General features: G+C 52.4%; 1 protein-coding gene across 8 annotated transcripts; it reads right to left on the minus strand.

The window, feature by feature from the left end:
- Positions 1-1,331: 1,331 nt before the first annotated feature.
- eef2k (eukaryotic elongation factor 2 kinase) lies at positions 1,332-24,045 on the minus strand. Of its 8 annotated transcripts, XM_088936707.1 has the most exons (20): positions 23,451-23,762; positions 20,219-20,526; positions 18,302-18,355; positions 14,773-14,873; positions 13,357-13,417; positions 13,079-13,116; positions 11,228-11,399; positions 9,582-9,731; positions 9,087-9,219; positions 8,583-8,710; positions 8,297-8,504; positions 8,065-8,132; positions 7,873-7,950; positions 6,834-6,890; positions 6,590-6,652; positions 4,856-4,990; positions 3,877-4,065; positions 2,988-3,112; positions 2,500-2,678; positions 1,332-2,286 (listed from the first exon to the last, which is right to left on the minus strand). In XM_088936707.1, the coding sequence occupies exons 2-20, from the start codon at positions 20,453-20,455 to the stop codon at positions 2,177-2,179; spliced, it is 2,286 nt and encodes a 761-aa protein (XP_088792833.1). In that variant the 5' UTR covers positions 20,456-20,526; positions 23,451-23,762; the 3' UTR covers positions 1,332-2,176. The 8 variants fall into 8 exon arrangements, with proteins under 8 accessions (XP_088792833.1, XP_088792834.1, XP_088792835.1 ...); XM_088936708.1 differs by lacking the exon at positions 18,302-18,355 and having other exon boundaries at positions 23,451-24,041; XM_088936709.1 differs by lacking the exon at positions 6,834-6,890.
- Positions 24,046-24,116: the final 71 nt, after the last annotated feature.

The following is a 24,116-nucleotide window of genomic DNA, read 5'->3' on the forward strand; positions in this document are numbered from 1 at the left end:
CACCGCGACGGGCGACGTGTTTCAATCGCTGTTGTTACATATGCGCTTGCAGGAAAACGTAAGGATCTGCTTTCATAGCCTACTGTATACTGTATTTACGTTTTAATACGTACTGAAGGGGCAATATATTAGTTCTAGTAACGTAATTAGCTTGATGCGTTCAGCTTTTTTTTTTAAAAAAAGGAGGATTACGCCGTAGAAGCGATGTCAGTTACGAAAAACGTGCCGGCTTTGCTTAAAATAAAATTAATCCGGTATTTATTATAAAATTATAATACTTTGTTCCGTTTCAGCGTGAAATAATTTTCAGTGGGCAGTGCATTGTTTAAATAACTTTTTTTTTTTTGCTGAATTCTGAATTTGCACCACAGAGCGCCGCTGTTGTATTCATTTGATAAATTTGCATTAAATTAGTTTCTTTGTAAAATAAATTGTTCTGGTATTTCTGTTAAAGGGAAGTGTAAACATAAGATATCACATTCAGTAACTACGGGGTAAAGTCAGCCCCGCCCACTCAGAATAAGAGCTTCAGAGCTAGTTTCCGTTTCCTGTTTAAAACATAAACTCTGTGACCAGACCCACAGTATACTCACTTTGCATCTGCAGTGGATGTCTCCGTCCTCATTCAGAAAGTCTGTGAAATGGCTTGTGCGTGCGTTAAGTTTAAACTCCCATCTCAGTTCCATCTTTGGACTTTGCTCCGTTTTAAAAGTATATTAGAGGTGATGTGCACCTGAGAAGCACTCTGCTTAATGTATGAAATAAGATGAACGATTATGGGCTTCTGTGCTGATGGAACTTATCCAATACGACACTTCTGTACGCTTTTCAATTAGGAGATATAAATTCATTCTTTTTGCAGGACCTTTTCCAAAGCATTTTTATTGAAGCTTCACATCTTGAATGGCTTCAGAGAGGTTTCCTAGAGAGAACCCTTAGGAATTGAGTAATGAAGAGTTATTTTAGTCTCAAAAAATGCCCAAAGCTGGTCCTGTAGTTTTCGTTGGTTCGCTATGGCTGAGGAGTCAAAGAGTTAAGATCTTGGGATACCTCAGGATGTGTTGCCAAGGCAACGACAGTTTCTTCAGTGGGCTCACCTGGTAAATCAAGGTTGAAGGAGAAATAGAGGAAGGAAACAGTTTTTCTTTCACAGGCAGTTTACATGTATGTAAGGATCCTCATCTTCAGCCTGTCTTCCAGCAATTGTCATTTTAATCATCGGCATTGACATCCAGTTAGTCCCCCCCCCCCCAGTGTTTGCTATCAGGTAAGAAATACAGGAAACAAGCAATCCCACAAGGAGGAGAAAAGAAAAACACATCAAAGTCAAGTTTCAAAAGGAACTGATGTTTTTTATTTTCTGAAGTGCTCACAAAAGGGCCACATCTCGGGTCAGACATGCTCAGAAATGACACCATCATCATACAGAGTGCATATTCCCAGGAGGCCTAAGCACATGCAAGCTGCAACAACACAGCACTGTACACTACTGTGCGCGAGACTGAGATAGCTGCACAACCCTACCGCAAGACTTGGGAAAACGCCTCCTTTTCCCACAGAACTACAAGGTTCGGAGCTTCGATTAGCAAAAAAAAAAACCTGCCACTTCTGCTCCTTCACCTTCACACAGTAACCTGTTATGTATAGATATAAATTTAAATGCCTTTAAAAAAATTATATTAATATCTTGTAAACAAAGCTTTTTCAGTTATTTTTTTCCCATGCACCAAAAGAAACAACTTTATGCTTTATGCTGCCATTAAAGGAATTATATTCAGTTACATTTTAAAAAGCACATAAAAGAACATAAAAACAAATCAAGTCACAGCACAGTGGGTGCAGATGATCCGCTGGGAGTACAGCACAGTAAAAAGGCATGACGGTATCCTAGACTTTCTGCGACAACAGTTCTTCTGTCTTGCTAAAAGTTTATTTGCTCTGCAATTGTAAAAAGCACCCAGGTGCTACAGCATTACTGTATAGAGTCTAACCCTCTCCCCACGAGGGGTAATTACACGTATGCACTGAAAAAAAAAGAGAATCAATCGAAAACTATGCTGCTGAACGTTTGTAAACAGTTTTGGACTCGGACAGAGAGTACAGGCTTCCCAGTGGGGATGGGTTAACAGTCGCGCCGATGTTGAAATTTAATTCGAAGCTCTCGCTGGGCGTGGCCTCACTCTCCCATCATGCCCCACGCCTCCTCCGCCTTCATGTAGTACTGGTTGGCCAGCCTGCCCTTCATGGCCTCCATGGCGGCGTCCGCGGCCTCAGTGAACAGGTCCCCTGCAGGAAGAGAGGCGGGGTGAGGGAACAGCTCCTCATGGGGGTGATGAACTGCAGGTGCCCTACACATCTCGGCACAGCTGGGACTAGTCTGGGCAGCTATCGGCCACCCGTTTCTCACTCTCTTGGTCAGAGAGGTGTACCCCCTAGCTGTGAGCACAAGACTAGCCTCTAGAGGGCACGCCCCCCCCCCTTGCTTGTCTCCCGACATACCTGACCGCTGTGGGTCTGCATCCAGCCCAAACCCGCCGGTCAGGTACATCTCGGCCTCCCGGGCCAGGAGCAGGTAGCGGGGCTCGTCCTGCATGCCGTCGTACTCGCCGCCCTCGTCGTAGTCCGTCATGTTGAGCGCTTTGTTGTACCAGCCAACGGCCTCCTCCCAGTTCTGCGGCCTGCGGGGTGGGGGGACTGGTGAGTGGAGAGCCGGCAGCCCCACTGCAGCTCAGCAGGTGTGAGCCTGGCCAGTACCTGGATGGGAGACCTACTGGGAGAGCTAGGCTGCTGCTGGAAGAGGTGTTAGTGGGGCCAGCAGGGGGCACTAATCCTGCAGTCTGAGTGGGTTCTAATGCCCCATTATAATGACGGGGACACTACTGTAAAAAGGGATGAGGTGTAAAACCGGGGTCCTGACTCTTGGAGCGGAGTGTCCAGGAGAGCGCTGTATAAACGCGAGATTATCATCAGTAATTATTATTGCCTACCTGTCGGGGGCCAGATTGGCCCCTGAGTCAAAGGCTCTGGCCACCAGGATCATGGAGGGCCGGTCCCCTGCCTCAGCAGCCTCCAGGAGGAACCTGAACCCCTTCTTCCTGTTCTCCTCGGTGTCCTTCGGGAGAGGAAGAAAAAGGGATAAAATAATATCTTGGGGCACCCCACCTTACTGCACCCCCACACTCAAGCAGCAGGTCACAGGCTGCCTGCAGACCCAGCCCATCTTCACATGGGGACTGTCACAAGCAGCAGGGGACTGAGTCAGTGCTGAATCAGCACACGGTTCGGACCCGCGCACGCCTACAGCTCTGACTGACAGGCAGGGACACTTCTGGGGCCTCAGGAAACTTCACTGAAAAGCTGAAGCACCTATCCTGCCTGGAAGGTTAAAGATTCAGCTTTTTATGGCTGCAGAAATAATGGTTTTGTCACCACAAACAACTCCAGAGATGGATAACCTCTGCAGTTTTGGCTCCATGAGTAATCATTCAGGGAACTTTACTAGGACAGACTGACTTTGGGTTTTTTCTCCTCAGAGTTTACTGACAGGATAAAAGTCTGTTTTCAGGGGGGTCCTGTTAAGAACCCATTTACAAAAAATAAAACACAATACAACACAAATATCATGACCAAAAAAAAAAGAGAAAGGTACCCGAAATAACTAAAATCTGGGAATGAATAAGTGTGTTATTATTTAAATTACACCCGGAGGAGCACTCTTTTTTTAATAATTCCGTTCGGTTTGAACTGCAAAAATTCAAGTGTGTGATCGCAGATGACAGGGTGTGTTGCTGCAGTCCGGAGGAGCCTTAGAGCTGAGGGCCTCAGCTGTCCAGCTTTCGTGAGTCCTGAGCCCCCGGGCTGTTTCAGTGCCCGTACCTCCAGGGTGACCTCGGGCAGGATGTGATGGGGCAGCTGCAGGTGGCAGAGGCCCAGGGCTGCGATGGCCTCCAGCTCCCCGCACAGCGCGGCGTGCTCCAGGTGGAACAGCGCCGACTCCCGGTCCCACTCCTCGTCCTTCTCGCAGAACCGCCCCGCCTCGTGGTACCGCACCATGGCCAGGTGGACCTGCAGGCAGCGCACAGGGCACAGGGGTCAGAGGTCAGGGGTCAGGGGTCAGGGGTCACAGAGAAACATGTGGCAACTGCTCCTGTGGAACAAAACAGTTAACAAACCGCACATTAAATTACACGATGACCTAAATGACATAAACACGGCGCACAAGCTGCTGAAAATGACAATTCTTCTCAGGGTCAGGATTCTCTTGCACTGGTGAGCCTGTTCAGAAACTCAGTCTGGGTTTTATCCAGCGACATCAAGTGGTCCCGTCTGTCCCGGCAGGCTGACAGTCGCTCCCCGACTTACTCGTGACTTTCACTGCCTGTTCTCCTGGAGGCCAGCCTCGAGGCTGCCGTGGAAAAGCAGCATCCCGATGACGCCAGGCATTTCCCCGACGGCTGCCCTCGGAGGCGGGCTCGTGTCCCACACCAGATTTCTCGGGTCGAAATTCTCGTTAACGGATTTCCCCCAATCATCCACGGTCAAACGGACACCCCCGTGCGAGTTTGTGTCGCTGTTATCAGGGCTGCTGGAGACGCGGACCTTTAACTTTGCTCGGTTCTCTGTACTCGGCCGGGAGGAGAGCTACTGAGGGCGCTGCTTCTGTGTTCTCAGCTTACGTCAGTACCGAGTGCCAATGGGGTGGATAAAACATTCTGCTTCTGAGCCTGTCAGATGATGAGACTGACTAAGACCAGCTGTGTCTGCAACCGCATGACTGACTCACCCCACCCCGAGACTCGGCCTGCTGTCCGGGGGTGCAGCGACGGACGATGCCAGGAGTCTGGCGGCTCCCTACCTTTCCGAGGTTCGACTTCCCGATCTTCTTCTCCAGCTGCAGGGCGTTGAGCCGCTCCACCTCCACGGCCACGCAGGAGGGCCGGTGAATGTGGGAGCGCGAGGCGTGGAAGAAGCTCCACTTCTCCTCCGTCAGCTAGGGGGGACCCAGGGCAAGAGCAGTCAGCACGCGGGAGAACCGCGCAGGCGCGCGCGCACAGTGCACAGTGCCAGCCCCCCGCCCCCGAGCCCAGCCCCGCTCCAATCGCAGGCGCCGAGCAAGTGGCAGGGGACCGCGCTTAAAACCAGCGGCACCGCAAGTCAGGGAAACACATCCCGACAGGATGAGCAGGGGCAGGACAGCGCCGCGCATGCGGGACCTACAGGATGAGAGTGACACTCATGCAGATCGGCGTTAGTGAAAACCCCCCGCGTGCGGTTAATAACCCAGACCAGCGCGTCTCATTCCTCTGGGTCTGGAGCTGAAAGCTGCTCCCAGCACCACTCCAGCTTCATCGTGACTGCGATTTATTAGACACGTTTATAAGGAAGGACCGGAAAAACCAGACCAGCGCTTAACAGAGACGTCTGGCGTGTCCCGTGAAGTGGGATAAAACACTGCAACAGCTTCGAGGAAATCTGATCTGCCCGTTTTTAATTCTGTCAGCCGACAGAAGGGCACTGCTCAATGACAGCAAGGCTGAACGGTGGGCTACACCTTGCTGATCTACACTAAGACACTTTCATTTCCAAGTACTTCCTTCATTCAATCACTTCCTATAGCCTGTAGAGTCATTCACTGGGGGGTCACGTCTCCCTGTGATTTACAGGAACTTCCAACAATTCAGAAGTACTAATTTCTAAAATGCAGTTTTGATCTGGATTAAAGAAATTTAGACCTCTTTATAAAAAACACACACTGAGTGTTTTACTCAAAACCCTTGGTCACCTCTGAGTCAGGCAGTAAGGAAAGGGGTACCCAAAACACTGTCAGATTGATAATGAACTGGTTATTACAAGATAATCCTCATCTACTGCCGTTTCAAGAAGCATAATAGAGGTGCTGAGATTCAGGCCATTTTGTGGGCCTCTCTCCATTCGAGGAAAAAACACACAAATGCAATTTGCACGTTTTTAGTGTGCGTCTAACTTAACAGGAAATACCAAAAGACATCTTCAGTTCAATTTATCTGCGCTGTCAGTTGGACACGTGCCAAAACATGAGCTGGGAATCAGTGCGATCAGGTGATTCAGATGTGACTGGCACTCCGTCATGCACAGGTTATCAGAGCTGATCAACAGGCTCAAATATCAGAACTATCAACAACCTATCAAAACTGACAGGTCCTGAGGGAATACGGGTGCCGATTCGGGCACAGAAACACCAATCGTCAGTTACCGCATGCCTGGAAAACACGTTGTCATAAAACAGCTACGCATTCACCTGGATATCCCCCAGTTTGGAATACACAGATATCCTCAATGCATCTGCAGGCAACACCAGCCCCTCATTTTATAGCACCACTAAGTACATCTTTCCTAAAATAATTCCTTTCTTTATGGTCTGCAATGCAGAATTTAAAAAAGCGTGCAATAACCACAAAGGCTGGCTTTAACTATGGTGCAAGGTCTCTGTTTATGACAACAGTGCATCCACACCACAGTGCAGACGCACAGAGCTCAGGGTCTCAGGGGGCACAGGGAGAAGACAGTGCTCTCAGACACAAGGCGAGCACCATGCACACTGAGGAGTCACCGGTCTGTTCAGGGGGTTGTGTTTGGGAGATAAGGAGGGCTTGTTGAGGAGTGCCACTCTCTTCTGGTTAGGAGAAAGAAAGAAAAACACCAGGGAAAAGCTGTGAGCCACAGTGATTAAGTCTAGAGAAGCCCAACAGGTACCAGCGGTGCCAGGTGAGGTTCTGAAGAAGACAGGGAGGGAGGGGGGCAGGGGGTGTTAGGCGGTGGTGATGATGACTTTGGGAGGGGATGTCCGTATTTACCCTTCGGATACTGTCCTCGTCCGATTCGTACTGCCTCCTGCTACCCAGCCAGCTGGCCTATGTAGTGACGTAAAGGACATGGTGTCACCGATCAGAACTCCTGCAGCAGTCCTCGTTCCAGCCCAGCGCACAGAGGATACAGCGCTGTGATAACCCCTGCAGTACTGCACACTCCCCCGCCAAGCCGCTCTCTCACGTGTCCGGATAGCGACTGTGCAAGGTGATACAGGCAGGGGTGTGGCTTCCCTAAGGGCGTGTGCTCACTAGGAAGCACAGCCACACCGCTGATGACTCAATGACTGAAACTGATGCCCTGGATCACCCAGCTGACGCAATGTGATGATTTTCTGAAGAAGTGGCGGAGGTGGGGCTTCGGTCCGGGGTTTCAGTGGAGCTGCCTGTCACGCCAATCACACCACAGTGTGGAGCTCAAAAGAGCTCAATTGCCCGCAGGTGGGGGGGGGCGCTGAGGCTGAGTTCTAAGGTCGCCGGTTCGAGTCCAGCTCACGTCACTGGCCGACCGTGTAAAAGAACTGGCAGTTCCAAATTGGGAAATAAAAAAAGACCTCGACATCTCCGATGCCAGAGTCGGAGCAGAAGGGAAAATCAGAAACTCATTCTCGTCTGAAAAAAGCCCCCGCAGGCCAGCCACGGGAGCTCGTCGTCGGAGGGAAGCCTGTGGAGGAGGAGCAGCAGGAATGGGAACACCAGGATCCCTCCCTGCCCTCACTCCTGCAGCCCGTCTCGCGTCCCGAGACCATCGCCACCTCAGTGCAACACGGACAGGTCAGTCTTCCTCTGCTCACAATTTCCTCCCCCTTCGAAACGGCGAAGCAGCAGAAAAAGGTCGCCTTTCGGCCCAGCTGACAAAGGGAGGCTTAGAGCCCTCGGACCAGCGGTCAGCGGTCAAGATTCGGAGGCGGTGGCCGAACCCGGACCTGACAGAAGGCTTCGGCTCTTCTACAGGAAGGCGGGCGTGCTCGCGTGAGTGCGTACACGCGTGTGCGTGATGGCAGGCCCTGTTTTAAGGGAGTCTTACCCTCTCTCTGTGTTCCAGGTCATCCCCCTCGCTGCGTCTCTCGCTGGGGTACCCACTGTCGCCCCCGCTCTCCGAGTCCTGCGGGGGGGGGGGGGGGGGGGGGGGGTGTCAGGAAGAGGAGACATGCACTGAGGCAGAGCCAAGGAACAACCGGCGGTAAACAGAGACAGACACAGGCCGCCGGACACTCACCCTGGGCTCCATGCTGTTGTTGTTGGTCTCGTTCGCCAGGATGTCCATGTCGTTCAGCACCGACCAGCCTGCCGGACACGGGACAGAAACAATCATCCGTTTGCACGTCCCGACCCAGTCCCTTCCAAACCCAGACGCAGACCCACAAAAACAGGCCCGGTCTCCGCGCTGCCAGGCCTGCCTGACCGCCAGAGCTCTGCGGGCCAGCTCACCGCCAGCGGCTCAGGCTCACCGAGAGGGGATTTGCCCAGCGAGTCCAGGTGGGGGGTGGCCGGGGAGCAGGGCGGGGAGTCGAAGGGCCCGTCGCTCATGTTGTCGTCGGCGGAGGAGGTCTCGGACAGGCGGGACAGCAGCGGCGGGGGGCGGCTGCCCGAGATGGTTCGCACGCGGGGGCTGCCGCACAGCTCCTCACAGCCCCGGAGCACCGTCTGGGCGGATTGCTGTGGGGCAGGGAAAGACGGCAGTCAGCCCGGAGAGTCAGACGGGGCTCGCGGCAGCTCGGGGCTGGCCCCACTCACCAGCAGCTTGTTGGTGCAATCCAGCTTGGCCCGCTCCTGCGGGGAGATGTCAAAGGCGGTCAGGCCCATGCTCTTACAGATCTTATTGCACAGGTGGGAGTGGAAGAACAGGGCCATGCCTCGCACCCCTGCAGCAGAAAACACAGCGGCCAGTCAGGACAGAGCGGGGAGGGGCTATCTCTCATCATCTCTTCCCAGTAAGAAAGTCGGGGCCTTGTGCATGAACAGTGTACCTAAGAAGCAGTAAACACTTTCATGCCTACGTACTGTCTCGCTTGCAACACACAGACCACAGCTGCTATCTTCTTTTCGGGGGATAAGCATGGGGTAAGTAACAGAATAAGTCACTTCACCCACAAGGCTGGAAAGGGAGGGCAGCATGTGTGCTCACAGGCATTAAATATGCAACAAATAAAAACTGGAACCGATGCACGTCTTTAACCCCTGTCAGCCGATGTAAATATACACACCGGGCTAACAGATCCCCCGGCCCCACCGGCGTACCCAGATTTCCGTCTCCAAAGTCGGTGCCCTTCTCGGTGTGGATCTGGGGGTCAGTGTAGAGGTCCCCCACCCCCTGGATGTCCACCACGATCAGCTGGTGGCCGGAGCGCTCGAAGGTGAAGTGGCTGAAGGCCTGCAGGGGAAGCAGTGTGAGGAAGAGGAGGGGCGCAGGGGGACAGGACAGAGTCCGAGAGCAGTAAGGCAAAGGAGAACCAGTGAGAGGGGAGTGAGAGGAGTGTGAGAGGAGTGTGAGAGGTGTGTGAGAGGAGTGTGAGAGGAGTGTGAGAGGAGTGTGAGAGAAGTGTGAGTGTGAGAGGAGTGTGAGAGGTGTGTGAGAGGTGTGTGAGAGGTGCGTGAGAGGAGCGTGAGAGGAGCGTGAGAGGAGCGTGAGAGGAGCGTGAGAGGAGTGTGAGAGGAGTGTGAGAGAGGGGAGTGAACAGAAACGGAGAGGGGGAGTGAGACTCTACAGCCCGGGCGAAGGGGAGAGGCGCTGACCTGGGGGGTGAGGCGGATGTTGTCGTCCCGAACGAAGCCGGAGTTGGAGTTGTACTTGATGTACTTGCCCTCGATGTAGTGCTCCAGGTGGTACAGGGGCTTCCCGGGACGTCCCGTCATCTCCAGGATACACATCTGCATGATGTCCACCTGGGAGAGAGAGCGGATCCGGAGCCGCGTTAACACTGTTACTCCACAGCGCCATCAGGAGCAACACCGCGCAGAAGCGTCAAGCACACTGAAAACCCAAACCGGCCACTTGACATCATTCCCTGCAGGCTGAGCGATCCCAGCTCCTGTCTTGAAAGGAGATGATCGGCATGTCTGTCTTGTCTCGCACATACACACAGGGTATCCCAGGGTGCCTGGTTTCATTTTACAGTACTTAGCTAACGCCTCCGTCACCGGCTGTCTTCAGTTACCACAGCCCGTGGTCACGAGGCAGAGGCCGGTGACCTGGCCCTGACATTAGCCGTGACTGAGAAGATGACCTCAGGGGCCCAGGTCACCGTCAGGGAGAGGGCCAGTGCTCACGGGCTTGAGGGTCAGAAGGTCAGGGGGTGGGGCCTCCTGGACAGCACTGCACAGACAATACGCACTGTGTCTTTCAAGATACAAATCCCACTTCCTGGTGATTAATACTGTACATCTCAAAACATTCATGAATGAAAGGGCAGGACTGGCAAAAACGGTCTGACTGGCTGAAGTAGCTTCCAGTAGTGTGTGTGTTTAGCTGCAGTGTGAGGCAGTACCGGCGCGAGAGCAGGGGAAGGTATGTACGGTATGTGTCTGTGGGGGAATCTGTAGTGTCAGTGATGGAACACCAGTGAGCTACACAGCCTGGCAGGATCCCAGTTCCCAAACACACACACATGTCCACTCGCTCGCAGAACACACTGTACTCCTGCTGCTCACGTACTGTAGCTGCAGATGTGCTTCACGAGCCCGCACAGCTGAGACACTGAAAACAAATGCCGCCATGAGCCGCCAGTAGCGCCCCCCCTAGTGGTCCAGTCGGGTCCCCCGGCACTCAAAGACAAGGTCTCAGAGGGGAAAAAGCCAACCGCAGGGAAGAGAAGAAAGCTGGAGAGCAGCAGAAAACATGGGCCAGCTGGAATCAGATGGGCCCTCCCCACGCGAGCCAAGGACCGCACAGTGTCACGTCAACCTCAAAACGCACAGGGAGTCGCTTCTCAGAAAAGGGGAGTCTGGTTTGTTCCGCACCCGCAGTTCGGTTTTGTTCTGGGCGTTTTGCTCCATTAACCGTGTTCTGAGGGCGCTGGACTGGACGGTGCCGGACAAAAAGAACTCCACCCATCTAATGATGTACCACCTGCAATGCAGGAGGCCACTCGAGGAAAAAAAACTGTAGGAGCCAAATGCAGAAATCGGGAATTTAAAAAAATGATTTCTGCCCAGTCTGTCCGCGTTAGGAAAAACCGTTCAACAAGAAGAGACGGGCGGTGTTCTGCCGGGTAACCCAAACAATTGCCAGTCAAAGCCCGGGCCTGTGCCTGTGTCCGTGTGGCCGCCAGGATGGTGGTGCCCCCTGCCCTGCCCCGCCCAGTCCTGCTGCCCCGCCCCCTGCCCGTGCCCCGCCCAGTCCCGTCGCCCCACCCCTGTCCCCGCCCCCAGCCCTGCGGCACCTGCTTGGGTGGCCTGTGGCGGTTGTACTCCTCCCCCCAGAGCTTCGCCTCCATCTGCAGCCGGACGTCCTCGAAGTAGACGTCCCTGGCCACGGGTTCGATGTAGCGCTTCGCCACGTAGTTGGAGGCCGATTTCCAGTTGTGGCTGTGAGAGAAGTTGGACAGCTTCTTCCTGAGGGGGAGGCAGACAGTAGGGTTGAAATACGACATCTGGCATTTTACAAATCAAGGAGGAAAACTGTTTTAGTTGTTACTATTACTCAGGGTGTTTTGGTGAAAGGAGCAAAGGCACTGACTTCAAAACCATGGCTGGGTAGCTTGTTTCATGCCCCCACAACAGTTTGCATAAAGAAGTGCCTCCGTTCTGGGTTCTAAATGCCCTTTCCCCAAGTGAAAACACAAACAAACAGAATAAAAACTGTACACAGCTAAAGCTAAAAACAGCTACAGCTCCCCCTGTCCGTGCAGGGTGGCCTCCTCTGGCAGTGTTTTATCTTGAATCAGGAGACACACGGTTTGCATTTCCTCATGTCTTGGCAGAGAAGGCCAGAAACTCCCTGCCAGCACAGCAGACACACCCACCTCCTCCCCATCCCCCATCCTGCTCAACAAAAAGACTGCGAGACGTGTTCAGCTCCGCACAGCTCTTCAATCTGCAAATGAACTGCTCTCAGCGAACGGCCTCTTTTCAGATAAAAAATGTCCTTCCACGTTTCTTCTATTACGATTGGATGTCCCTGGGTGATTGGTCTGCGGTTTAAATATAGCCTTAGGTTGTACCTTCAGTGCAAAAACAGCCTTTTTTTCAGTTTTTTCATTAAAATAACTTTGCATTCTTGCAAAAACTCTCTTGACCGATTAAACGTCTATGTAAAATATGAATTGCTGGAAGGATCTGTGCCGAAGAGTGGGCAGAGATCCCAGTCACGGCTCTTCCGGGCCCACAGTCCCCAGGGGCCATGAACGAGCAACTCAGGCCAGCTAAGTCTGTACTTTGCTTCTTCATCAGCAATTTCACCGAGAGTCTGCATTAGACATTTTTAAAAAGGAACACTGCTAGGCTGTTTTTTGCACTAGCTGTTGTTTTGATAAAATGCCCCAAAATAAAAAAAAAACTGGGCAATACTTCCATGTGCTTTTGTACTAAACATTATCTCTGCACTAAGCTAGTTCGTGGATGGGCTGCTAAATATATCATGCTCTGCAGTCTCTGCAGGGAATGGACACTGCAGTCCCTCAGTCATCTTCAAGGTAGTGACCACTGCCCAGACTTGGGTGTCTAATTGGATCCACTTCTATTTCTGCCTCTGGCATTTAACTGAGCGCCTGCACTGCACCACACTAACACACTGCTGTTAAAAGGGATCGTCTCCTGCTGGTCACAGGGTGAGACTGGTGAAGGTGACAGCTGTGCCAGATGTGGTGAGGCAGTATGTTAAGCTCACATCCTCAGCTGTCTGCCCGGCCTTATCCTGTTCATGAGAGAAAACAGTGACAAAGTCCAGCTCTTGTGCTTTGCTTCCCACAATTTCAAAATCAGCTGCCCTCCTGTTTCTAACCTCGTTTAACCAATCGATCCCCGCTCCTGCAAACGAGGAGCCTAGCACGTGCTCTCTGGACCTCGCTGACGTCACTTCGTTGAATCTGATCAAACAAACAACTAGAAAAGAGCCCGATGCAAGACGGGGTCACGGCGCCGTGATTCAGAAAGCTACTATCGGGCCCGTCCAGCGGACAAACAGCAAACCAAATTCTTTTCCACCGAAGGAGCAAGCAGGGAGGAAAGATCTGCGCAGAGCGGTTATTTTTCCCTGAAGCGGAAGGCGACGCCGACAGAATTAGCCTACTCACGTTCTGTAGCACTCCCTCATGGCTCCCCTTCCAAAGGGCTGGAGAGACAAAGCCAAGCAGAGACTAATTAGTGGCTGTTCACCCTCAGAAACATCCATCCTGGCAACATACAGAGAGCTGTTTAGTATCTAACCAGCTGCTTATTTGCCAACATTAAAACACATTAAAATGAGTTACAGGTCTACTGTGGCCCAGCCTGCTGTAATTTAAAAAAATGACAACAGCTGCTCAGCATTAATGAAAACTGGAATGACGTTCTGTTTGTTCAGAGAGCTCACCTGGGTGGCCATCTTTATATAGACCTGATCCTGCGCCCACTCCCCAGTCACAGCATTGTACCTGCGGGCACAACACACACACACTGACGAAAGGATCACGCGAGGAGTGATCGAGGGGATCGGACACATGCTCTGTGTACCCTAGCTTGCCTGGGTACCACGGAGCAGAGTCGTTATTGACAGCATGTGAACTGTGGACCTCAAGACATTCATTTAAAGAACCGCTGAACTGACAGCGTCACTTAACTTTAAGGTTGTTAATACGGGCTGAATGTTAAATCGGAGCGACAGATTAAAGCCCGAAACCGAAGAGTTATCATCCCTGCTCAGGAACTATAAAGGACCCTATATAGTGAGTCCCTGCATATCTGGAATCGCAAGGACAGGAGGCCTACAAGGGCTTCTTGGCAAATAATGAGGTACTGTACAAATGAGGTTAATAATGTCGCAGACTTGTGTAACACGGCTCAGCGCCTCCAGTATTATTAGATTCTTGGTCCCTGCAGAGTGTGCACAAGGGAGCAGTGAGTGCGCGCGTGTGTGCACAAGGGAGCAGTGTGTGTGTGTGTGCGCACAAGGGAGCAGAGTGTGTGTGCACGTGCGTGTGTGTGTGTATACACGCTTGCTGGACAGCCTCCAGCAGGGATCAGACCACATGTTGCCCTCTGATTACTAACACACCCAGACAGGGCTACCGCGGGTGCGTACTGTTCACACTCTCTTCGGCAGACTTTGTGTGAGTGAAACCTCCCAGCCGAGGGGTTTAACAGGTCCCCGGCTTGTTTCTGTACTTCACAAGCGCTCCAGCTCCACTCGGACTGACCTCACCAGCTCTCTGGGAAGAGCAGCAGGTTCAACCAGAAGCCGAGAGCCCCATCACTGACCAGCTGCCTGCCGCAGCGTGCTCTGTACAGGCCCAGAGCCGTGACATCACACACCCAATCAGAAGTTCCCCCTCTTCCAGTACTCTGTGCTCCTCAACGCGGCTGCCCTCTCTGTGCTCCTCAACGCGGCCCAGCCTCAGCCCAGTCCGTGTGAGCCCAGCACCGAGGGGACAGGGGGGCCGCAGGCATCACCCAATGAGCAAGAGCGGCACATCTGTCAGGGCTGGGGAGCAGCCTGAAGAGGCCACTCGAGCCAGTGGCATCAGTCATTACAAGGGACGCAGACAGGACTAATAAAGAGAAAGGCAATCTGAGCAGGGGGGGAGGGATAGCTAGAGGAGTGCTTTGTTAGATCTGGAACCTTGGAACACGGCACAGAGAAGCACAGAGCTCGATCTGGTCAGTTTCATGTCTGACCATCACAGGGGATTACTGCAGCAGAATGAGGGTCCATGTCCGAGCACGTTCTGGCCGACGCCTCACCGACGCTCCGTGTGACCGAGGGACAGACAAGGCAGCCGGAGACACGGACCTGTATCGTACACAGGGCTCCGTCTCGATGTCCTCCAGGTGGAACTCCGCCCAGGGATCAGGCATAGCCTTGGCTTTCCGGATGGCATGCTTCCAAGCCTCCTGTGGCGGAGTGCAGACATGAAAAATACGTCAAAATTACCAAAAGGGTGCGGAGCCCCCCAGTCAGTCAGACGCACAGGGATCGGGAAGCGCAGAAGGAAGAAGAGACCGAAAGCACAGGCAGCAGGGGCGTCGAGCTCTGCGGGGAGCTGGGCTTTACTTTCCAGCCAATCGGCCAGCAGCGCGACCTACAGATGTTTCAAGGTGCCTTTTTGCAATCAGAGCGTCTTTTTTTCCCCCACGGGAGACGTCACACTGACACGTGCTTTCATTCTCATCGGCTTCAGAGCCTCCCCGACACCGACAGGCATGGCTGAGCGCTCACATCACGGTGGGTCGATGTTCAGGCACGACATGGGGTCTGCTTGGCGTGCAGGGTACAAGAACAAAACAAAGGGCCGGCTACAGCCCAGGCACACCTAGAAGCTGAAGAAATCACGATCACGAGCCCAGGCGCTTTCAGCCCCTCCGACAGCCAGGATTTACAGCAGCAGCAGCAGTCTCTCCACCCCCCAACCCCCCCGAGTCCGGCTGCCGATGAGACTGCTCATTTTTTCCACAGCTTCAGCAGAAACGCACACACAAACAGCTGAGAGCTACGACACACAGCAGGGCCACGGGTTTACCGAGAGGCAAGAGGACACCGGAGCTCAGAAGGGGTAAACACTTCAGGGGATAAAGCTAAGGCCTGTTAAAGGTATTTACATAAACACGCGCAGCACCTGATAAGTAAAACACTTATCTTCAGCACAGAAGTGCATGTGTGCAAGGGTGGCCAGGGCAACATACACAGATTAAAGAGGACTACAGGCACTGTGTCCACTGAGGTATGCTTTTGTGTGGTTTTAGATCCGAAAAGCTGGACATTTAGAATGCAGACCATAATGCACACAAAACACAAGTATCCAGGCAAGATACAGTGCCATTGTTTTCTGACACCCTCTTATTGTAAAGAGGGGCCCATCTGCATCTGGTTTGATGCCCAGTACCCTGCCTCCAAGGACTGGCTGGCACAGCGTGGCACCACGAAATCGCTGGGTCATTACCAGGGACACATTTCTCATTCACCAGCACCTCCGGTCCTTAACCATCTGGACGAACACACACAACGCAGACTCCTGGCCCACAGCAGTCTACTCCGTTTCACGTTTTAGAAACTGCAAAGATCAGACCCACGCCTGCTTTGTCTAATTTCTGCTGTGCTTATGCAAACAGGATACAAAACACACGATACAAAAACATGACACTTCTCTTATATATAACAACTCAACAATTTTCATCCGATAGTATTTTTCTGTCTCATTTTCCATACAGATTTTAAATTATACGGATTTTTAATGTAACTGCCACACAAACCTAATCTGAATATATCTAAGGCACATTACATAGGCAAACTGATGCATTAAGAGAAGCAAACTCCTTGCATTTATTTGATTGGCTCAGGCCTTACAGATTAGCATCTGCTGTTTTCTGCTAGCTCTCTCCCTTTAAACACACTGCAATCAGACTCGAGTGACCACAGTGGAATGTGTTCAACAGCAGCTTCGTACAGAAGCTCTTCCTTAGGGATCAGATACAGTTCTGGCCACACTAGTCTGGGCGCAGGGCCAAGGTGAAGTGCCCACCTCAGTGTGCTCCACCTCCCAGGACACCCAGAATGGCAGTCACTGTGTGGGCAACAGCGAAGTCCTGTACAACCCCCAACACCTCAAAGTCTGGCCGTTATCTGGATGCAGAAATTTTCAAACATGGAATAAGATGTACTTTTAAAGTAGGTCTTGAGATTTTTTTCGATTGCATTCAAAATATTAAAATAAGTATTGGAGCAGGAGGCTATATCCTACCACTGGTGGCGATACACAGCCTGAATGCTCACTTCACAGGGATATGATAATTCGAAGTTCTGGACAGGCTTAGAAGGCAATGAAAGACTTGTTGCTTTGTGGCAGAGCGAGAGAACTACCACTGAAAGTCTGGCTGACATCATCACCATATTACAGAAGCAGCTGCGCCTAACTTTTCCTCGTAATCAACTTACATGACAGTATCGCTACAGATCTACGGTTTGAATGGAGTACTTACTCAGTGATGTACAGATCAGGCTTAACCTGTCACATGAAAATAAGAATGATTACAATGAGACTGCAAAGACAAGCGTTGCAGAAACACCAAGCATATCCTCATGATGGCCTGCTGCTCTAAAACAGAAGTATACATTAGAGATGGCTCAGGATTGGGGGACTGATGTAGACTAAGTGAATTCATGCCCCGCCCGGATCATTCTGAACACGTTCTTTAGTGCTGGTGTCTTTCCTGATGTCGTCACTAATACTCTCTGTAAGCGGACAAAAATAACAAGTGAATGTGAAGTTATTCCCTGGCTAAACCAGGAATCAGCATGCAGTAATGCAATACTTAAGTAGACACAGAAAACAGAAAGGCCTTAACCAGGTGTGAAGTTTGCAGAAGAACCTCCTCCTCTCACTGGGGAGAAGGTACCCTACCTGGGTCTACCTGCCAGACAACCTAACCACCTGCTCATCCAGAGCACAGAGATCAGGAGTGCGAAGTAACTTCTGTGTCCAACCAACACGCCCACTTTATAATACGGACCCTCACAGTCCTGCCTCCACTGCCAGTGGACTCTGCACTCACACCTCGACACCCCCGAAGCCTGTTTGATTTTGTAACCCCGTCAACAACGAAATCATCCTGAACACAATCAGCTGACTGTCGCAGCACCGACTGGTCAATCGCTTCAGTCCGCCGTCTGCACACAAACGGAACAGACGCCCACTCAGGAATTGGGGCGTCACAGAACTCTGTGACCAGCAAGAAAGCCAACTTGTTCTCTTCCACAGAATTACCAAGCTATAATCGAACAGGGGGGAGAAAGATGGGCACAGGGAAGAACTTAGCAAAGGCACAAAGCCATAAGGCTACGGCAGGAAAGGACGTCTACAGTTCAGCAGCTCCCATCAATGGAACAGTCTTAAAAAGCCACACTTAATTAAGAGAAGCACGAGGGAGCACTTGTGTTGATTGAATCAGACCGAGCACGGCAGTTGATCAGTACTGTCTTCATTAGATGAAAGGGAAAGCAATCGATAGAAGAAAAGTCAATGGGATCAGGAAGCTCTGCTCTGGCTGTACCCTGCAGCCATGCAACACACAGTACAGCTGGCCTGATTTCGGGAAGACAGGAAGACTGTGCGAGAAAGAAACAGAGAGCAGAGAGGAGAGGGGGGAGGCCCAGGCTGTCTGATGGACTGTGAGAGTTAGCTTGCACAGAATTGGGTGCAGTGTGTGGGGGAAAGCCTGTGAAGTAGAGAGACGAGAAGGAGAACGGATCAGGAGAGGATGGAGAATAAGGAGAGGGATGGGAGCGATGGCGGGAAGATGGATTGCGAAGTGAAGGCGGAACCTACCCGACCTCGTTCAGACAACACCCCAAAACTGACAGATCGCGCCTCTGGTTCTTTCTACAGGACACATGGGAAAGAGTGAGGCAGAGGCAGAGTGGGGTTAATGAGCTACAGAGGAAAACAGCATTTTAAGAACAGTTAGCTCAGGAGAATGTCTTTTGCATCTTTCCAAACTCCCTGTCCTGTTGCCTTTTTTTACAGCAAATCTGCTTAAATAAATTCATACACATTAACAAAAACACCTTTGCTACCTCTGGGCCCCACAGTAAAGGGATTCAGATGTAAATTGTCTTTTTATGACTTTTTTTCTAAACTGAAAAAAGCAAAGATACGTTAAGGCAGCAGGGCAGAGGACTGGTCCGGGCTCTGAACTGGATTGGTACAGCTTCGAATCCTGGGACTCTGCTATGATTCTCTTGAGCAGGATCCTCCTGTATGAACGGGCCTCCAGGGTGTCGGATAAATGAGAATCTGCTCTCAACTGACTTACCTGGTGGCTCAATATAAATGGCTAAAAGAGATTAACTCAAAGAAGAGGAATCGATAAATTACAATCCCCTAGGTGGGTTCCCCCTCCTGGTCAGGCCAATGCCAAGAGCATGTATTTTGGAGGAGTGATCTGGGATATTTGACACTGAACAACCCCCTTTGTCACACTGGCTGATCGCCCCCTGACCCTCTGGGAGTGCTCTGAGGTCAGCGAGGGAAGGGGGCATTATGACATCACTTCCTGCAGGAAATGCAGCATGAGAAGGCAAGTCTTAAAGCTCTGAACTACAGGCGCACAGTTTAAAGCTTTTTGTTTGGAATTTACACTTGTGAGGAATGTAGCAAAACTGAACATGCACAGCTCTTGCACTGTACGTTTGTTTTAAAAAAACACAGCACCTCACACATAAACTTCCCTTACCCTCAACATGAACAAACAAAAAAGAATAACAGATCTTGTTTGCACAACACTGGAGATAGAGGAAACAGTTTATTATTTGTTTTTATTTCTGTTCCTTTTCCTCTTCAGGGCTCAGAGCAGCTCAGGGCAGGAGCCAGAGAGGCCCAGCCCTTGACACACTCAGCGTAGCCATCTGTCCGTTTCAGTGCCTTATAAGGCAGCGTCTGTCTGTGACTGTGACAGGAGGCTGCAGCCTGTCTCTGAGACTGGACGAGCACATGCCTACAGCGATGTAAATAAAGAGTCAGGGAGCTATACTCTGACACTCAGAGCGCAGTCTGGCATCTAGATTACATCGTTCTTGAGCTTTCTTTGAAATCAGAGGACACTCTGACATTCTTCATTGCAGCAGGACAGAAGTCCCTGAAGCCCTTAGTCCAAATTGTGAAGGGGGGGCCGCTATCTGATTTTCTCTAGAATGCTTCACCACAGCGTCTCACCAGCCAGCTGCTTCGCTGTTGTGCCCTGACTATGAATAGGACAACACTCAGTGGAGTGCTAGAGACAGGTTAAAGTTTGTTTTTTTTCTCGCTAAAAGCAAAAACCCAAGCATGAAGCAGATAACGTCTTTTAGCATGAAAGGGGCTTGGTTTCTGAGAGCGAGCGTGCATGTGGTTTTAGCAGGTCAGACACCCAGCAGGACCTCACAGTACAACAGCCATTTTTTTTACAAAGCAAAAAAAATTACCAGCTAAAAAAAACAAGACATGTCTGCAGACTGTGCTGTTGCATGTGATGTACTAGATTACAGAGATCAATCAGCTCTCTAGTTCTCCCCTGCAAAACCTTCTCACCACAGTATCAGTGTGCTTGAAAGGGGATCTGGCTTTAATTCAGCCAGTAGTGGAGTCTCTCCTTTACAGAGAACAGGGAACCAGCTCAAGGCTGCAGACACGTGATGCTTCAGCAGGGTGCCGTCTGAGCTCATGCTAGGAGGGAGATGGCAGGCCTCTGTCCTGCCCAGAGCTCACCTTGAAGTTGAAGGACTTCTTGGGCGACGCGCTGGAGGAGTACTGCTCGTTGTGGATGAGGTTCTTCAGGTAGTTGCAGATGTTCTTGGCCTGGCTCTCCGACGGGTCATCGGTAATGGGGCAGATGTAGAAGTTGTCCTCCTCGTCGCTGTCGGGGTCCTCCAGCGAGCCGGCGTGCCTGCCCCCCCTCCGGGCGCTGTCCACCTCCTCCATGCTGAAGATCATCTCCTCCTCCATCACGGCTGGTCACCGGCTGCACCCCTGGGGTCCTCTCCGCTTCTGCAGGGCTCTCCACACGCTGGCCACAGCTGTGGGGACAGAAGGACAGAGCAGAGACGGGGTCACCGGCACAGCCCCACACCGCCTCCTCAGGGTCAGCGGCCAGCACAGCGACGCCCAGGGCCACGGTCCTCCCCCACAGCTACACCTCCCAGGAGCTCGGGAGACTCCCGCTGCACAGTTCCGGGCTCAGGAGTTGCAGATTCCTGTGCGTAAGTCAGCAGGGGCTGCAATAGTACGGGCGCACCCACAGAGACCACGGAAACCACAGAGCCAACGCTACCATGTATGGAGGAGCTCAGTTAAAAAGCACATATCAGGAAGTGGCCCGTGCAGGAGTCTTCCCGGGTCTGGACAGTCCAGCTGTGTCTCAGGGGAATGCTCCCCCACTGGATGACCAAGCTGGGTAGTGGGGAGGAGGAGAAAACACACGATCCAAAATTGGACTGAGCTGTATGTTCCTCCTCTCCCATAGGATTAAACTGCTTCCCCAGGGAACGACTGGAGGCTGTCTGGAGGCTGTCGGATTCAGAATCGGAAGTCACAGCCAGCCGCTCCAGCTCTGCTACTGTACGAGTGTCCTGGAAGGCGGGTCAGGGACAGCGAGGGCGAACCTCTCCGTCACTCCACTGCACACCGGACAGCCTCTGCCGCAGCTGCTGTGCACAGCTCAGCGCCCCAGTCAGACAGGAACGTCCAGCGTACGAATATCCGAGCAAAACAACACAAAAACCTTCCTCAACCTGGTCAGGCACGAAGCAGACGTTCACGTTTCCTCAGCAGGTTCGTTTCTTAAGACAAACACACGCTATCTCAATAAAGCAACTGACACAACTGCAAAGGGCTTTCAAAACAGGACTTTTAACAGCTGTTTTTCAGCTGCTTCCTGCAGCAGCTTCTTTCAGGTTAATAAAAAGCCTGAACCCGTTCCAGAAGCTGATAAGGCTGCAAGAGCTGTAAGTGAAGTTTAAACAGGTCTGCTGTTGTGATAAAGCCTGGAGAGGGACACCCCCCTCCCAGTCTGCTGTCCGTCCATGGGGTCCGCTCAGAGCGAGAGGAGGGGGGCCCTGGGCTGTCACGCACACACGAGTGTACAGCATTAACACGGCGCACACAGTGTCGCCCTGGCACAGCAGGACTGGGCAGGATAGGGAAGTACCAGGCCAGGGCACATGCCCACAGAGCCCCACGTGACAGCACAGCGCACATTCCGAGCTCTGCAGACAACCTTCTTCCAAGACGCACTTCTTTAAGAAAGCCTCCACTACGACACTAAAGGACCTCCCGTGTACTGGGGCTCAGCTCCTGTCTCCCCCACAGCGCCGTGCCGGAGAGGCCTGACTGAAGGCACCCCCTGCTCTTCTGCCGATATCAAGACACAGAGAGGTTTGTGCCTGGACTGCCCGCCTGGGTTAAGAGTAGCCGGGACTCTGTTCTGAACTGCATTCTCCACTGCGGACTGGCCAACCAACGCACACCACAACGGTTCAATTTATTCCCGATCTCTTTGAAAATCAACTCAAAAGCGCTTTACAGCAGCACTGGTGTAATACGCACCAGAGCACAAAGAAGGAGCAGAAAGTGCGCAGTGAACTGACCCAGTCAAACCGGACGGACGGAGGTGAGGTTTAAACACGCCAGCAGCTGGGGTTGCAGGCTCTCACTGGGAACCGGCCTGTGCAATCTCAGAAAGAGGAGAGCTGTCTCATGAGAGCACATGGCACAGTGACCCCTGGGGTCAAGTCCAGCCCCCTTTCCCAAGACAAGCAGCCACCACGTGCTGCTCTCAGTGTTTGCATGGGCCAGCAGGGACCACACAGACACTAGAGCAGTTTACAGCTCTGTAAAACCCCATGAATTACTCTCACCGGTCACTCCGGCAGTATTTCACCGTCACCGCAGAGGTGAGATTGCGGGGAGGCGTGGGCGCGTTATTCTGCATGATGGCCGGGTCAGTCTGTCCCGGGACAGGGGTTCGACCTTCCTCTCAGCCAGAGCTCGGATCAGCCCCGATATAAAACACCACCACACTGGCGCTCAGCGTGAAACGCGGGACGCTTCACCATACTCTACTGCAATCAAGCCCGTCCGTGCGACGCCAAGAAGAAACTCCAGCTGTTCTGGAGCCGAACTCTCCGATCCATTTGTCGCGAACCTCCCGGATCGGGGCTTTCTGCTTCTCGTCTGTGGAGAGGAAAGTCCTCATGCAAAGCACACTCGGGGCCACACCAGAAAGAGTCTGTGAGCGACAAGGTTTAATCCACAGGTGTCACTGAAGAAGGCTCCACAGCCGAAACGTTGTCTCCTCTCTTTCCAGCGGGGAATAAACCTGTACCTGTCCCTTTGCAGCCCCCTACCTGAACTACTTTCCGTTCGTACCAACATAACCAGACCCTGTTTATTTTGAATCGCCACACCGCTGCCACCCCCCGGACAGGGAGAGGAGAAAACGTCCCAGATCTCATCGCCAGGTTTGAGTGAGCAGCCGCGAACCGCACAGCTCACTCCCCAGCGCGCTTGGGTCTCGGAGCCGAGAGGAAACAGCCCGTCTGCTGGATCAAAACACAAAAAGCACGACCCCACACAGCAGTAAACAACAACTGGGTACCCCCGCTCCGATTTATCAATGATATTATTAGTATATTACAGGCCAAGACGTGTTCCCATGCTTGTGTGTTGATGTTCTTGAAACACCTCCTCGCAGAGCCCAGACTGGCCGCAATGAAACGGTTCAGAATGATATATTTGTAAAAAACACACACACACACCAGTGTTCATCACGGAGCGGACACAACCACGCTGGGGAAGCGCGACGCTTCCTGTCAACGAGTCGCCCTATCCGTCACAAGACAGAAAGACAGAAAAAACACGCAGCGCGTCTCGTCGGGCCACAGCCGTGCAGACAGATTTGGCATAAACAAGCGCTCGGGGAAATGACTGTAAGAGAGCCTACCTTACTGAGCACAATCAGAGCTGGCCTCCGATGCATAGAAGCGCCGATGAGTGTGCTTCTGTGCGGAAGAAGGCTGGGAGCCTGTCCGTGTCTCTCTCTCGCCGCCCTGTTGCTGCGCTCCTGCAAGAGCTTTTCCACAACACGGCTCCGCGAAGCTGTCCTGCAGACAGAGCCCGTGGGGCGAGACGGGGGAGGGGGGTGTATCCTCGCCGGGAGGGGAGTCAGGTTTCTGTTCCCAGTCCTCCACTGCTGCAGCGCCCCGGCGCACGTAGACTCGCACGCTGCGGGCCTGCAGAGCGCCTCCTGGTGGCCACCGGTCGCAACAGCCACCCCCTTCACCCCTGGGGGGGCGTGAAGTCTTGACAAACAAGTCGCTCCCGCCGGACGATTCAATGAGCAGATGTGACCCCCCTCCCCCTCGTCTGTCCGTTTGTCAGTACGGGTTTTTTTTTTTGGCGGGGGGGGCCGCAGGACATTTCTGTTCCTCGGCGCTCTAGATTTGCGTATTTCATGCAGCGTTGCCTTTGATGCGGCGCTCAAACCTTACCTCTCGGGCGGTGGGAGAACCTAGTTTCGCGCAAGGGAGTCGTGTGTAATTGTACATGTCTAAATACACGCGTCCTCCGAGCGCTGTGTTGCACATTGCGTCAGCGGGTCGGAATGTTA

Source organism: Atractosteus spatula, chromosome 18, assembly GCF_055471065.1.
Source record: "Atractosteus spatula isolate fAtrSpa1 chromosome 18, fAtrSpa1.hap1, whole genome shotgun sequence".
NCBI lineage: Eukaryota > Metazoa > Chordata > Actinopteri > Semionotiformes > Lepisosteidae > Atractosteus > Atractosteus spatula.